General features: G+C 67.4%; 1 protein-coding gene across 1 annotated transcript in view; it reads left to right on the forward strand.

Annotated features, from left to right (window-relative positions):
* The window catches only part of PDE4A (phosphodiesterase 4A), a 41,763-nt gene that overhangs the window by 12,960 nt on the left and 13,428 nt on the right, over positions 1-15,375 (forward strand). Inside the window, exons 5-11 of the mRNA XM_086871270.1 lie at positions 901-937; positions 1,416-1,489; positions 1,594-1,643; positions 2,367-2,479; positions 8,728-8,821; positions 12,808-12,977; positions 14,726-14,824. Of these exons, the coding sequence (XP_086727396.1) occupies positions 901-937; positions 1,416-1,489; positions 1,594-1,643; positions 2,367-2,479; positions 8,728-8,821; positions 12,808-12,977; positions 14,726-14,824 (637 nt within the window). The remainder of the gene's footprint in view (positions 1-900; positions 938-1,415; positions 1,490-1,593; positions 1,644-2,366; positions 2,480-8,727; positions 8,822-12,807; positions 12,978-14,725; positions 14,825-15,375) is intronic.

Genomic DNA, 15,375 nt, shown 5'->3' on the forward strand with positions numbered 1-15,375 from the left:
CACCCCCCAAATTACCCTGGGACCCCCCACCCCAAAAACCCCCACCCCAAAAACCCCCGGGACCCCCCCCAGGAGCATCTCCCGCAGCTCCTCCCTCACCAGCGAGACGTGAGGACCCCCCCCCAAATTACCCTGGGACCCCCCCCAAAATTATCCTGGGACCCCCCCCCAAATTACCCTGGGACCCCCCACCCCAAAAACCCCCACCCCAAAAACCCCCACCCCAAAAACCCCCGGGACCCCCCCCCAGGAGCATCTCCCGCAGCTCCTCCCTCACCAGCGAGACGTGAGGACCCCTCCCCAAATTACCCTGGGACCCCCCCGGAGCTCCCCAAATTACCCTGGGACCCCCCCGGAGCTCCCCAAATTACCCTGGGACCCCCCACCCCAAAAACCCCCGGGACCCCCCCCAGGAGCATCTCCCGCAGCTCCTCCCTCACCAGCGAGACGTGAGGACCCCTCCCCAAATTACCCTGGGACCCCCCCGGGACCCCCCAAATTACCCTGGGACCCCCCCCCAAATTACCCTGGGACCCCCCCGGGACTCCCCAAATTACCCTGGGACCCCCCCGGGACCCCCAAATTACCTTGGGACCCCCCCGGGACCCCCCAAATTACCCTGGGACCCCCCCGGAGCTCCCCAAATTATCCTGGGACCCCCCCGGGATCCCCCAAATTATCCTGGGACCCCCCCGGGATCCCCCAAATTACCCTGGGACCCCCCCCCAAATTACCCTGGGACCCCCCCGGGACCCCCCAAATTACCCTGGGACCCCCCCCCAAATTACCCTGGGACCCCCCCGGAGCTCCCCAAATTACCCTGGGACCCCCCCCCAAATCACCCTGGACCCAGGGACCCCCCCCCCCAATAAACACCCCCTCCCCAAATTCCTCTTGCAGCCACGCCGAGGATTTGATCGTCACCCCCTTCGCTCAGGTAGGGTGGGGGGTCCCGGGGGGTCCCGGGGGGTCTCGGGGGGTCTCAGGGGGGGTCTCAGGGGGTCTCGGGGGGTCTCGGGGGGTCTCAGGGGGGTGTCAGGGGGTCTCAGGGGGTCTTGGGGGGTCTCAGGGGGGGTCTCGGGGGGTCTCAGGGGGGTCTCAGGGGGGTCCCGGGGGTCTCAGGGGGTCTCAGGGGGGTCTCGGGTGATCTCAGGGGGGTCTCAGGGGGTCTCAGGGGGGTCTCAGAGGGTCCCTGAGGGGGTCCCGGGAGTCTCAGGGGGTCTCAGGGGGGTCCCGGGGGTCTCAGGGGGGTCCCGGGGGTCTCAGGGGGTCTCGGGGGGGTCTCAGAGGGGTCTCAGGGGGTCCCGGGGGGTCCCGGGGGGTCTCAGGGGGGTCTCAGGGGGTCCCGCGGGGTCCCAGGGGGTCTCAGGGGGGGTCTCTCCCCCCTCCCCCGACCCCCCGAGCCCCCTCCCCAGGTCCTGGCCAGTCTCCGCAGCGTCCGCAACAACTTTTCCCTCCTGACCAAAGTCACGACCCCCCCGGGGGACAGGTGCGTCACCTTTCACCTTTGACCTTTGACCTTTGAGACCCCCTCCCCCAAATCCCCCCCTCCCCAAATTGGGGCTCTGACTCCGCCCCCCGCCCCCCCCCCAGGAGGTCGCCCCTCGGTTCTCAGCCCCCCCTCTGCAAGGCCACGCTCTCAGGTGAGGGGTGGGGGGTCTTTGGGGGGGTCTTGGGGGGTCTTTGGGGGTCTTGGGGGGGTCCTGGGGGGTCTTTGGGGGTCTTTGAGGGTCTTGGGGGGGGCTGGGGGTGTCTGGGGGGGTTTGGGGGGGTCTTTGGGGGGGTCCTGGGGGGTCTTTGGGGGCCTTGGGGGGGTCCTGGGGGGTCTTTGGGGGTCTTTGGGGGTCTTTGAGGGTCTTCGGGGGGTCTTGGGGGGTCTTTGAGGGTCTTGGGAGGGGGCTGGGGGTGTCTGGGGGGGCTGGGGGTGTCAGAATGGTCCCACTGGGGAAACTGAGGCACAGGGTCTGGTGGGGTTTGGGGGGGTTTGGGGGGTCTTGGGGGGTCCTGGGGGGTCTTTGGGGGTCTTTGAGGGTCTTGGGGGGGGCTGGGGGGGGTTGGGGGTGTCAGAATGGTCCCACTGGGGAAACTGAGGCACAGGGTCGGGGGGGGGTGTGAGGGGATCTGGGGGGGTCTGGGGGGGTTTTGTGGGGGTTTTGGGGGGGTCTTTGGGGGGGTCTGGGGGGGTCTGGGGGGGTCTGGAGGTGGATCAGAATGGTCCCACTGGGGAAACTGAGGCACGGGGTTTGGGGGGGTCTGGGGGGTTTGGGGGGGTTTTGGGGGTTTGGGGGGTCTGGGGGGTTTGGGGGGGTCCGGGGGTGTCCGGGGGGGTCCGGGGGGGTCCCATGGGTCGCTGTCCCTGTCCCCAGAGGACACGTCCCAGCAGCTGGCCCGGGACACCCTGGAGGAGCTGGACTGGTGCCTGGAGCAGCTGGAGACGCTGCAGACGCACCGGGCGGTCAGCGGGATGGCCTCTGACAAGGTGGGGACACTGGGGACATTGGGGACATCATTGGGGACACCTCTGGGGGCACTGGGGACATCATTGGGGACATTGGGGACAGTGGGGACATCACTGGGGACATCACTGGAGACGCTGCAGACGCACCGGGCGGTCAGCGGGATGGCCTCTGACAAGGTGGGGACACTGGGGACACTGGGGACACCTGGGGACACCTGGGGACATCATTGGGGACACCTCTGGGGACACTGGGGACACCTGGGGACACCTGGGGACACCTGGGGACACCTGGGGACATCATTGGGGACACCTCTGGGGACATTGGGGACAGTGGGGACATCACTGGAGACGCTGCAGACGCACCAGGCGGTCAGCGGGATGGCCTCCGACAAGGTGGGGACACTGGGGACACCTGGGGACACCTGGGGACATCATTGGGGACATTGGGGACATCACTGGGGACATTGGGGACATCATTGGGGACAGTGGGGACATCACTGAGGACATCACCGGGGACACTGAGGAAATCACTGGGGACATTGGGGACATCAGGGGGACACTGGGGACATCCCTGGGGACACTGGGGACACTGGGGACACCTCTGGGGACACTGGGGACATCACTGGGGACATTGGGGACATCACCGGGGACACTGAGGAAATCACTGGGGACATTGGGGACATCAGGGGGATATCATGCGACACTGAGGACACTGGGGACATCCCTGGGGACATCGGGGACAGCGAGACAGGACCTGCAGGGACACCGGGGCGGGCATGGGGACAGTGACACGGGCCAGCGGGGCCGGGGGGACATCGGTGGGTGCTGGCAGTGGCTGTGTCGGGGTGTTGGTGGCACTGGTGGCACTGGTGGCATTGGTGGCATTGGTGGCATTGGTGGCATTGGTGGCATTATTGGCCATGATGGCTCTGGTGGCTCTGGTGGCTCTGGTGGCACTGGTGGCTCTGGTGATATTGGTGACATTGGTGGCCCTGGTGGCCCCAGTGGCCATGGTGGCATTGGTGGCTCTGGTGACATTGGTGGCCCCAGTGGCCCCAGTGGCTGTGGTGGCCATGGAGGCCATGGTGACATTGGTGACACAGGTGACGTTGGTGGCCATGGTGGCCCTGGTGACACCGGTGGCACTGGTGACATTGGTGGCCCTGGTGGCCCCAGTGGCTGTGGTGGCCATGGAGGCCATGGTGGCACTGGTGACACAGGTGGCCCCGGTGGCTGTGGTGGCCATGGTGGCACTGGTGACACTGGTGACATTGGTGACATTGGTGACATTGGTGACATTGGTGGCCATGGTGGCACTGGTGGCCCTGGTGGCCATGGGGGCCGTGGTGACATTGATGACACTGGTGACATTGGTGACATTGGTGACATTGGTGCCATTAGTGCCATTGGTGGCCCCGGTGGCCCTGGGGGCCGTGGTGACATTGGTGGCACAGGTGACATTGTTGGCCCTGGTGGCCCTGGTGGCCCCGGTGGCCATGGTGCCATTGGTGACATTGGTGACATTGGTGGCCCTGGTGGCCCTGGTGGCCATGGTGCCATTGGTGACATTGGTGACATTGGTGGCCCTGGTGGCCCCAGTGGCCATGGTGACATTGGTGACATTGGTGACACAGGTGACATTGGTGGCCCTGGGGGCCGTGGTGCCATTGATGACATTGGTGGCCCCAGTGGCCCTGGTGACATTGGTGACATTGGTGCCATTGATGACATTGGTGGCCCTGGTGGCCCCAGTGGCCATGGGGGCCGTGGTGACATTGGTGACATTGGTGCCATTGGTGACATTGGTGACATTGGTGACATTGGTGTCCCCGGTGGCCCTGGTGGCCCCAGTGGCCATGGTGGCCCTGGTGACATTGGTGCCATTGGTGCCATTGGTGACATTGGTGCCATTGGTGACATTGGTGGCCCTGGGGGCCGTGGTGACATTGGTGACATTGGTGACATTGGTGGCCCTGGTGGCCCTGGTGGCCCCGGTGGCCATGGTGACATTGGTGCCATTGGTGCCATTGGTGGCCCCGGTGGCCCTGGGGGCCGTGGTGACATTGGTGCCATTGGTGCCATTGGTGCCATTGGTGGCCCTGGTGGCCCTGGTGGCCCCGGTGGCCCTGGGGGCCGTGGTGACATTGGTGACATTGGTGACATTGGTGACATTGGTGACATTGGTGGCCCTGGTGGCCCCGGTGACATTGGTGACATTGGTGACATTGGTGCCATTGATGACATTGGTGGCCCTGGTGGCCATGGGGGCCGTGGTGCCATTGGTGGCCCTGGTGACATTGGTGACACAGGTGACATTGGTGGCCCTGGTGGCACTGGTGACACTGGTGGCACTGGTGACACAGGTGGCCCTGGTGGCCCCAGTGGCTGTGGTGGCCATGGAGGCCATGGTGGCACTGGTGACACTGGTGGCACTGGTGACATTGGTGACATTGGTGTCCCCGGTGGCCCTGGTGGCCCCGGTGGCCCTGGGGGCCGTGGTGACATTGGTGACATTGGTGCCATTGGTGACATTGGTGACATTGGTGGCCCTGGGGGCCGTGGTGACATTGGTGACATTGGTGACATTGGTGGCCCTGGTGGCCCTGGTGGCCCTGGGGGCTGTGGTGACATTGGTGACATTGGTGACATTGGTGGCCCTGGTGGCCCTGGTGGCCCCGGTGGTCCCTGATGCTTTTGTGGGGGTCCCTGACCCATTCTGGGGGTCTCTGACCCTTCTGGGGGTGTCCCCCCGCCATTGTCCCCCCATTGTCCCCTCCGTGTCCCCCCAGCGGTGACCGTGGGGAGGGGGCGGGGAGGGGGGGGCGTGGCCAAACCTCGCGCATGCGCCCTCCCCTCCCCCTCCCCCAATCCTCCCCTCCCCCCGCCCGGCGCTCCGCGGCCTCCGCAGCCCCGAGCGGACCCCCCCGGGACCCCCCCGGCACCCCAAAAAACCCCCCCGGGACCCCCCCGGGACCCCCCCGGCACCCCAAAAACCCCCCCGGGACCCCCCCGGGACCCCCCCGGGACCCCAAAATCCCCCCCGGGACCCCCCCGGGACCCCCCCCGGCACCCCAAAAACCCCCCCGGGACCCCCCCCCGAGCCCCCTCCCCAGATTCCGCATCCTCCGCATCCCTCAGCCCCCTCCCCCCTCTGCCCCTCCGCTCATCCCAACCCGAGACCCCCCCCCCCAAACCCCCCCAAAACCCCTCCGGATCCCCCCTAAACCCCCCCAGACCCCTCCGGACCCCCCCAGACCCCCCCAGACCCCTCCGGACCCCCCCAAGCCCCCCCCGGGCTCTCCCCTCCCCCCTCCCCCTTCCCCATCCCCGCGTCCTTTTGCCCCCTCCCCTCCCCCCATGGGCACCCACTGACCCCCCCCCACCATCCCGGGGGTCTCAGGACCCCCAGGAGGGGGCTCAGGACCCCCAATAGGGGAGGGGGCTCAGGACCCCCAGGAGGAGCTCAGGACCCCCAATAGGGGAGGGGGCTCAGGACCCCCCAGGAGAGGCTCAGGACCCCCAATAGGGGAGGGGGCTCAGGACCCCCAGGAGGAGCTCAGGACCCCCGAGAGGGGCTCAGGACCCCCGAGAGAGGCTCAGGACCCCCGATAGAGGAGGGGGCTCAGGACCCCCCCCCCATCTGAGGAAGAGGAAGAAAAGCCCCCCCCCCCCAACCCCCAAAAAAAAGGGGGGGAGGGGGCGATGTGAGCGACCCCCCCCGTGCGGCCTCAACGCGGGGGGGGGGGGGGGGGAGGGCTGGCGTTGCCCACCCAAAGCGGGGGGGGGGTCCCCGCTTACCCCCCCCCCCCCCAAAAGAAGCCCCCAGACCCATCCATGCCCACCCTGAACGGGGTTAGGGGGCGTCGGGGGTGGGGTGGGGTCTAAATAGAGGGGGGGGGAGGTTTTTGGGGGAGAGGAAGAGGAAGGTTGGGGGGGGGTCTCTTCAAAGCCCCCCCCCCACACCCCAAACAAAACCACACCGACAAGAAGCCCCCTCCCCAAATTCCCGGCGGGAAAATGCCCTTGGTGGATTTTTTCTGCGAGACCTGCGCCAAGCCCTGGCTGGTGGGGTGGTGGGACCAGGTAAGGAAATTTGGGGAGGGGGCTTGGCTGGGGGTGGGGGGGCGCGTCTGACCTCCCCTCCCCCCTCTCAATGTCATGGGGACAGCCCCTCCCCCCTTCCCCCTCCCCTCCCCCCACCCCCACCCCGAGGTTTTTAGGGCGCCCCCTCCCATTATTTGGAAGTTTTTTGGGGGGGTGGGGGGGGCTTTTCGTCGCCCCCTCCCCTTAATTTTGGGAATGCGGAAAGCGCGGGAAATCCTGAGGAAGGGGCGGGGATTTGGGGAGGGGTCTCTGGAAAGGGTCAGTGCGCCCCCCCCCCCCAATATTTGGAAGTTTTGGGGTTTTTTTTTGGGGGGTGGGGGGGGCTTTTCCTCGCCCCCTCCCCTTAATTTGGGGTGGGGGGGGGAGGTGAGGAAAGCGCGGGAAATCCTGAAAGGGGGGGGGGGGCGGGGATTTGGGGAGGGGTCTCTGGAAGGGGTCAGTGCGCCCCCCCCCCCGCCCGGCATGGGAGGGGTTAAACCTCTCCCCCCCCACCCCCCCCCCCGGCGGTTGCCATGGTAGCGGCGGTTGCCATGGAGACGGGACGGCGGCTCCTGATTGGCTGGGAGGGATGCGGGGGGGGGGGGGGGGGGATGGAGGGGATGATGCCCCGCCCCCCCCCCAAATTGGGGAGGGGGTAAATGGGGGGGGGGGTGCCCCTCCCCCCCCCGACCAGTGCCACACCAGTGCCACACCAGTGCCACCAGTGCCACCAGTGCCGCGGGGACCCGGGGGGCTCTGGGGGGCTCTGAGGAGGGAGTGGGGGGCGACCATCATGGACCAGTTCATCCCAGTCCATCCCAGTCCATCCCAGTTCATCCCAGTCTCATTTCCAGTCCATTCCAGTCCATCCCAGTCCATCCCAGTCCATCCCAGTCCATCCCAGTCCCCCCCAGTTCATCCCAGTCCATCCCAGTCCATCCCAGTTCATCCCAGTCCTTCCCAGTTCATCCCAGTCTCATTCCCAGTCCGTCCCAGTCCATCCCAGTTCATCCCAGTTCATCCCAGTCCATCCCAGTTCATCCCAGTCCGTCCCAGTTCATCCCAGTTCGTCCCAGTTCGTCCCAGTTCATCCCAGTTCATCCCAGTCCATCCCAGTCCATCCCAGTTCATCCCAGTCCGTCCCAGTTCGTCCCAGTTCGTCCCAGTTCATCCCAGTTCATCCCAGTCCATCCCAGTCCATCCCAGTCCATCCCAGTCCATCCCAGTCTCATTCCCAGTCCATCCCAGTCCATCCCAGTCCATCCCAGTCCCTCCCAGTTCATCCCAGTCCTTCCCAGTTCATCCCAGTCCATCCCAGTCCATCCCAGTCCATCCCAGTCCATCCCAGTCTCATTCCCAGTTCATCCCAGTTCATCCCAGTCCATCCCAGTCCATCCCAGTCCATCCCAGTCCATCCCAGTCTCATTCCCAGTTCATCCCAGTTCATCCCAGTCCATCCCAGTCCATCCCAGTCCATCCCAGTCCATCCCAGTCTCATTTCCACTCCATCCCACTCCATCCCAGTCCATCCCAGTCTCATTCCCAGTCCATCCCAGTCCATCCCAGTCCATCCCAGTCCATCCCAGTTCATCCCAGTCCATCCCAGTCCATCCCAGTCCATCCCAGTTCATCCCAGTCCATCCCAGTCTCATTCCCAGTCCATCCCAGTCCATCCCAGTCCATCCCAGTCCATCCCAGTCCATCCCAGTCCATCCCAGTTCATCCCAGTCCATCCCAGTCCCCCCCAGTGCCTCCCCTGGGCTCTGGCCAGGCTCTGATCGCTCTGGGGGTGGCTCCTGTGGTCGGGGGGATTTGGGGGGGGTCCCGGGGGGATTTGGGGGGGATCCCGGGGGGGATTTGGGGGGTCCCGGGGGGGTCCCGGGGGGATTTGGGGGGGATCCCGGGGGGGTTCCCGGGGGGGATTTGGGGGGGTCCTGGGGGGGTTTGGGGGTTCCCGGGGGGGATTTGGGGGGGTCCTGGGGGGGTTTGGGGGGTCCCGGGGGGGATTTGGGGATCCCGGGGGGATTTGGGGGGGGTCCCGGGGGGGATTTGGGGGATCCCGGGGGTTCCCGGGGGGGATTTGGGGGATCCCGGGGGGATTTGGGGGGGTCCCGGGGGGATTTGGGGGATCCCGGGGGGATTTGGGGGGGGTCCCGGGGGTCTCTGACCCCCCTCGGGGTCCCCAGTTCAAGCGGATGCTGAACCGGGAGCTGACGCACCTGTCGGAGATGAGCCGCTCCGGGAACCAGGTGTCGGAGTACATCGCCAGCACCTTCCTGGGTGAGACCCCCACCCAAAACACCCCAAAAACACCTGAGACCCCCACCCAAAACACCCCGGGACCCCTGAGAACCCCCAGAGACCCCCAGAGACCCCCAGAGACCCCCGGGAACCCCCAGAGACCCCCGGGAACCAGGTGTCGGAGTACATCGCCAGCACCTTCCTGGGTGAGACCCCCACCCAAAACACCCGAGACCCCCACCCAAAACACCTGAGACCCCCACCCAAAACACCCGAGACCCCCACCCAAAACACCCTGAGACCCCCGCCCCAAAAACCCCAAAAACCCAGAGACCCCCGGGAACCAGGTGTCGGAGTACATCGCCAGCACCTTCCTGGGTGAGACCCCCACCCAAAACACCCGAGACCCCCACCCAAAACACCCGAGACCCCCACCCAAAACACCCTGAGACCCCTGAGACCCCCCTGGGACCCCCAGAGACCCCCCCGGGACCCCCAGAGACCCCCCCGGGACCCCCGGGAACCCCCAGAGACCCCCAGAGACCCCCGGGAACCCCCAGAGACCCCCGGGAACCAGGTGTCGGAGTACATTGCCAGCACCTTCCTGGGTGAGACCCCCACCCAAAACACCCGAGACCCCCACCCAAAACACCCGAGACCCCCACCCAAAACACCCTGAGACCCCCACCCAAAACACCCTGAGACCCCCACCCAAAACACCCTGAGACCCCCGCCCCAAAAACCCCAAAAACCCAGAGACCCCCGGGAACCAGGTGTCGGAGTACATCGCCAGCACCTTCCTGGGTGAGACCCCCACCCAAAACACCCGAGACCCCCACCCAAAACACCTGAGACCCCTGAGACCCCCCTGGGACCCCCAGAGACCCCCCCGGGACCCCCGGGAACCCCCAGAGACCCCCGGGAACCAGGTGTCGGAGTACATCGCCAGCACCTTCCTGGGTGAGACCCCCACCCAAAACACCCCAAAAACACCCTGAGACCCCCACCCAAAACACCTGAGACCCCCACCCAAAACACCCCAAAAACACCCTGAGACCCCCGCCCCAAATCACCCCGGGACCCCCGGGAACCCTCCATGGCACCTCAGGAACCCAGAGACCCCCAGAGACCCCCAGAGACCCCTGGGAGCCCCATAGGGACCCCTGTGATCCCCCCCAAAGCCCCCCCAAAGCCCCTCTGATCCCCCCCAAACTGCCCCAGGACCCCCCCAAAGCCCCCCCAAAGTGCCCCAGGACCCCCCCAAAGTGCCCCAGGACCCCCCCAAAGCCCCCCCAAACTGCCCCAGGACCCCCCCAAACTGCCCCCAAACTGCCCCAGGGCCCCCCCAAAGCCCCCCCAAACTGCCCCAGGCCCCCCCCAAAGCCCCCCCAAACCCCCTCTGATCCCCCCCAAACCCCCTCTGATCCCCCCCAAACTGCCCCAGGACCCCCCCAAAGCCCCCCCAAAGCCCCCCCGAGCCCCCCCAAACTGCCCCAGGACCCCCCCAAACTGCCCCAGGACCCCCCCAATCCCCCCCAAAGCCCCCCCGAGCCCCCCGGCCGTGCTGTGCCCCCCCAGACAAGCAGCCCGAGGTGGAGATCCCCAGCCCCGGCCCCCCCGAGCCCCCCAAAGCCCCCCCAAAGCCCCCCCAAACTGCCCCAGGACCCCTCTGATCCCCCCCAAACTGCCCCAGGACCCCCCCAAACTGCCCCAGGACCCCCCCAAACCCCTTGTGAGCCCCCCCAAACTGCCCCCAAACCCCCTCTGATCCCCCCCAAACTGCCCCAGGACCCCTCTGATCCCCCCCAAACTGCCCCAGGATCCCCCCAAAGCCCCCCCAAAGCCCCTCTGATCCCCCCCAAATCCCCCAAAGCCCCCCCAAAGCCCCCCCAAAACCCCCCCAAACCCCCTCTGATCCCCCCCAAACTGCCCCAGGACCCCCCCAAAGCCCCCCCAAACTGCCCCAGGATCCCCCCAAACTGCCCCAGGATCCCCCCAAAGCCCCTCCAAAGCCCCTCTGATCCCACCCCAAACTGCCCCAGGACCCCCCCAAAGCCCCCAAAGCCCCCTCTGATCCCCCCCAAATCCCCCAAAGCCCCCCCAAAGCCCCCCCAAAGCCCCCCCAAACCCCCTCTGATCCCCCCCAAACTGCCCCAGGACCCCCCCAAACTGCCCCAGGACCCCCCCAAAGCCCCCCCAAACTGCCCCAGGACCCCCCGAAACTGCCCCAGGACCCCCCCAAACTGCCCCAGGACCCCCCCAAAGCCCCCCCCGAGCCCCCCGGCCGTGCTGTGCCCCCCCAGACAAGCAGCCCGAGGTGGAGATCCCCAGCCCCGGCCCCCCCGAGCCCCCCAAAGCCCCCCCAAACTGCCCCCAAACTGCCCCAGGACCCCCCCAAAGCCCCCCCAAACTGCCCCAGGACCCCCCCAAACTGCCCCAGGACCCCCCCAAAGCCCCCTCAAACTGCCCCAGGACCCCCCAAAGCCCCCCCCGAGCCCCCCGGCCGTGCTGTGCCCCCCCAGACAAGCAGCCCGAGGTGGAGATCCCCAGCCCCAGCCCCCCCCGAGCCCCCCCAAAACCCCCCCAACCCCCCTCTGATCCCCCCCAAACTGCCCCAGGACCCCTCTGATCCCCCCCAAACTGCCCCAGGACCCCCCCAAACCCCCTCTGATCCCCCCCAAACTGCCCCAGGACCCCCCAAAGCCCCCCCAAACTGCCCCAGGACCCCCCCAAACTGCCCCAGGACCCCCCCAAACCCCCCCCGAGCCCCCCGGCCGTGCTGTGCCCCCCCAGACAAGCAGCCCGAGGTGGAGATCCCCAGCCCCGACCCCCCCGAGCCCCCCCAAAGCCCCCCCAAAGCCCCCCCAAACCCCCTCTGATCCCCCCCAAACTGCCCCAGGACCCCCCAAAGCCCCCCCAAACTGCCCCAGGACCCCCCCAAACCCCCTGTGAGCCCCCCCAAAGACCCCCCAAAGCCCCTCTGATCCCCCCCAAACTGCCCCAGGACCCCCCCAAAGCCCCCCCAAACTGCCCCAGGACCCCCCCAAAACCCCCCCAAAGTGCCCCAGGACCCCCCCCAAAGCCTCCCCAAAGTCCCCCCGAGCCCCCCCGAGCCCCCCGGCCGTGCTGTGCCCCCCCAGACAAGCAGCCCGAGGTGGAGATCCCCAGCCCCGGCCCCCCCGAGCCCCCCCAAAACCCCCCCAAACCCCCTCTGATCCCCCCCAAACTGCCCCAGGACCCCCCCAAACTGCCCCAGGACCCCTCTGATCCCCCCCAAACTGCCCCAGGACCCCCCCAAACCCCCTCTGATCCCCCCCAAACTGCCCCAGGACCCCCCAAAGCCCCCCCAAACTGCCCCAGGACCCCTCTGATCCCCCCCAAACTGCCCCAGGACCCCCCCAAACTGCCCCAGGACCCCCCCAAACTGCCCCAGGACCCCCCCAAAGCCCCCCCCGAGCCCCCCGGCCGTGCTGTGCCCCCCCAGACAAGCAGCCCGAGGTGGAGATCCCCAGCCCCGACCCCCCCGAGCCCCCCCAAAACCCCCCCAAAGCCCCCCCAAACTGCCCCAGGACCCCCCCAAACTGCCCCAGGACCCCCCCAAACTGCCCCAGGACCCCCCCAAAGCCCCCCCCGAGCCCCCCGGCCGTGCTGTGCCCCCCCAGACAAGCAGCCCGAGGTGGAGATCCCCAGCCCCGACCCCCCCGAGCCCCCCCAAAACCCCCCCAAACCCCCTCTGATCCCCCCCAAACTGCCCCAGGACCCCCCCAAAGCCCCCCCAAAGCCCCCCCGAGCCCCCCGGCCGTGCTGTGCCCCCCCAGACAAGCAGCCCGAGGTGGAGATCCCCAGCCCCGGCCCCCCCGAGCCCCCCAAAGCCCCCCCAAAGCCCCCCCAAAGCCCCTCTGATCCCCCCCAAACTGCCCCAGGACCCCCCAAAGCCCCCCCAAACTGCCCCAGGACCCCCCCAAACTGCCCCAGGACCCCCCCAAAGCCCCCCCGAGCCCCCCGGCCGTGCTGTGCCCCCCCAGACAAGCAGCCCGAGGTGGAGATCCCCAGCCCCGGCCCCCCCGAGCGGGAGAAGCGGCGCCGGGCGCCCCCCGGCCCTGGGGGGGGGGTGAAGCCGCTGCCCCCCGGCTGCGACCCCCCCCCCGTACCCCGATTCGGGGTGGAGACCGACCAGGAGGAGCAGCTGGGAAAGGTGGGTGGGGGGCTCTGGGGGGGTCCTGGGGGGGTCTTAGGGGGTTTGGGGGGGTCCTGGGTGGGTTTGGGGGGAGTTTGGGGGGCTCTGGGGGGGTCCTGGGGGGCTCTGAGGGAGTTTGGGGGGCTCTGGGGGGGTTTGGGGGGGTCCTGGGTGGGTTTGGGGGGAGTTTGGGGGGCTCTTGGGGGGTCTTGAGGGGGTCTCAGGGGTTTTGGGGGGGGTCCTGGGGTGGTTTGGGGGGCTCTGGGGGGGTTTGGAGGGGGTCTCAGGGAGAGATTTGGGGGTCCTGGGGGGGGTCTTAGGGGGTTTGGGGGGGTCCTGGGGGGGGTTTGGGGGGAGTTTGGGGGGCTCTGGGGGGGTCCTGGGGGGCTCTGAGGGAGTTTGGGGGGCTCTGGGGGGGTTTGGGGGGGTCCTGGGGGGGGTTTGGGGGGTTTGGGGGGGTCCTGGGGGGGTCTCAGGGGGTTTGGGGGGGTCCTGGGGGGGGGTTTGGGGGGAGTTTGGGGGGCTCTGGGGGGGTCCTGGGTGGGTTTGGGGGGAGTTTGGGGGCCTCTGGGGGGGTCTCAGGGGGTCCTGGGGGAGTTTGGGGGGCTCTGGGGGGGTCTTGGGGCGGTCTCAGGGGGTTTGGGGGGGGTCTCAGGGGGTCCTGGGGGGGTTTGGGGGGGTCCTGGGGGGGTCTCAGGGGGTTTGGGGGGGTCCTGGGGGGGGGTTGGGGGGAGTTTGAGGGGGTTTGGGGGAGTCCTGGGGGGTCTCAGGGGGTTTGGGGGGGGTCTCAGGGGGTCCTGGGGGGGTTTGGGGGGAGTTTGGGGGGCTCTGGGGGGGTCTTGGGGGGCTCTGGGGGGGTTTGGGGGGATTGGGGGGGTCCTGGGGGGGTCTCAGGGGGTTTGGGGGGGTCCTGGGGGGGGTTTGGGGGGAGTTTGGGGGGCTCTGGGGGGGTCTTGGGGGGCTCTGGGGGGGTTTGGGGGGTTTGGGGGAGTCCTGGGGGGTCTCAGGGGGTTTGGGGGGGGTCTCAGGGGGTCCTGGGGGGGTTTGGGGAGACTTTGGGGGGCTCTGTGGGGGGTCTTGGGGGCTCTGGTGGGGTTTGGGGCGGTCTCAGGGAGTTTGGGGGGGTCCTGGGGGGGTTTGGGGGGAGTTTGGGGGGCTCTGGGGGGGTTTGGGGGGGGTTTGGGGGGGTCCTGGGGGGGTCTCAGGGAGTTTGGGGGGGTCCTGGGGTGGGTTTGGGGGGACTTTGGGGTTCCCAGGATCAGTTTGGGGGTAATTTTGGGGCTCCCAGGGTGAATTTTGGGGGTCCCGGGGTGAATTTTGGGGGTCCCAGGGTGAATTTTGGGGTTCCTGGGGTAGTTTGGGGGTAATTTTGGGGGTCCCAGGGTGAATTTTGGGGGTCCCAGGGTGAATTTTGGGGTCCCAGGGTGAATTTGGGGGTCCCAGGGTGAATTTTGGGGATCCTGGGGTAGTTTGGGGGTAATTTTGGGGGTCCCAGGGTGAATTTTGGGGGTCCCAGGGTGAATTTGGGGCTCCTGGGGTGAATTTTGGGGCTCCCAGGGTGAATTTTGGGGTTCCTGGGGTCAGTTTGGGGGTAATTTTGGGGGTCCCAGGGGTAATTTTGGGGCTCCCAGGGTGAATTTGGGGGTCCCAGGGTGAATTTTGGGGCTCCCAGGGTGAATTTGGGGGTCCCAGGGTGAATTTTGGGGGTCCCGGGGTGAATTTTGGGGGTCCCGGGGTGAATTTTGGGGGTCCCCATCGCCCCCCAGGAGCTGGACAGCCTCAACAAGTGGGGGCTGAACATTTTCCGGGTGTCCGAGTTCTCCAACAACCGCTCCCTCACCTGTGTCATGTTCACCATCTTCCAGGTGACACCCGCGGGACCCCCGGGACCCCCGGGACCCCCGGGACCCCTCCCCACCCCGCGCCCGCACGGGGGGGCTGCTCTGGGGGGGCTTTGGGGCTGGTTTGGGGCTGTTTTGGGGTGTTTGGGTGTATTTTGGGTTGTTTTGGGGGTGTTTGGGTGTATTTTGGGGCTGTTTGGGGGTGTTTTGGGGCTGTTTGGGGTGTTTTGGGTTGTTTTGGGGTGTTTTGGGGTGGTTTTGGGGCTGTTTGGGTGTATTTTGGGGCTGTTTGGGGGTGTTTTGGGGTGGTTTTGGGGTGTTCTGGGGTGGTTTGGGTGTATTTTGGGGGTGTTTGGGGTTGTTTTGGGGGGTTCTGGGGGTGTTTTGGGGTGTTTTTGGGGGTATTTGGGTGTCTTTTGGGGTGTTTTGGGCTGTTTTGGGGTGTTTTGGGATGGTTTGGGGGTGTTTTGGTGTGGTTTTGGGGCTGTTTGGGGTGTTTTGGGATGGTTTGGGGGTGTTTTGGTGTGGTTCTGGGGCTGTTTTGGGTTGTTTTGGGATGTTTTGGGGTTATTTTG

The sequence above is a fragment of the Cyanistes caeruleus genome, chromosome 35 (genome assembly GCF_971803275.1).
Source record: "Cyanistes caeruleus chromosome 35, bCyaCae1.hap1.1, whole genome shotgun sequence".
Taxonomy (NCBI): Eukaryota; Metazoa; Chordata; class Aves; order Passeriformes; family Paridae; genus Cyanistes; species Cyanistes caeruleus.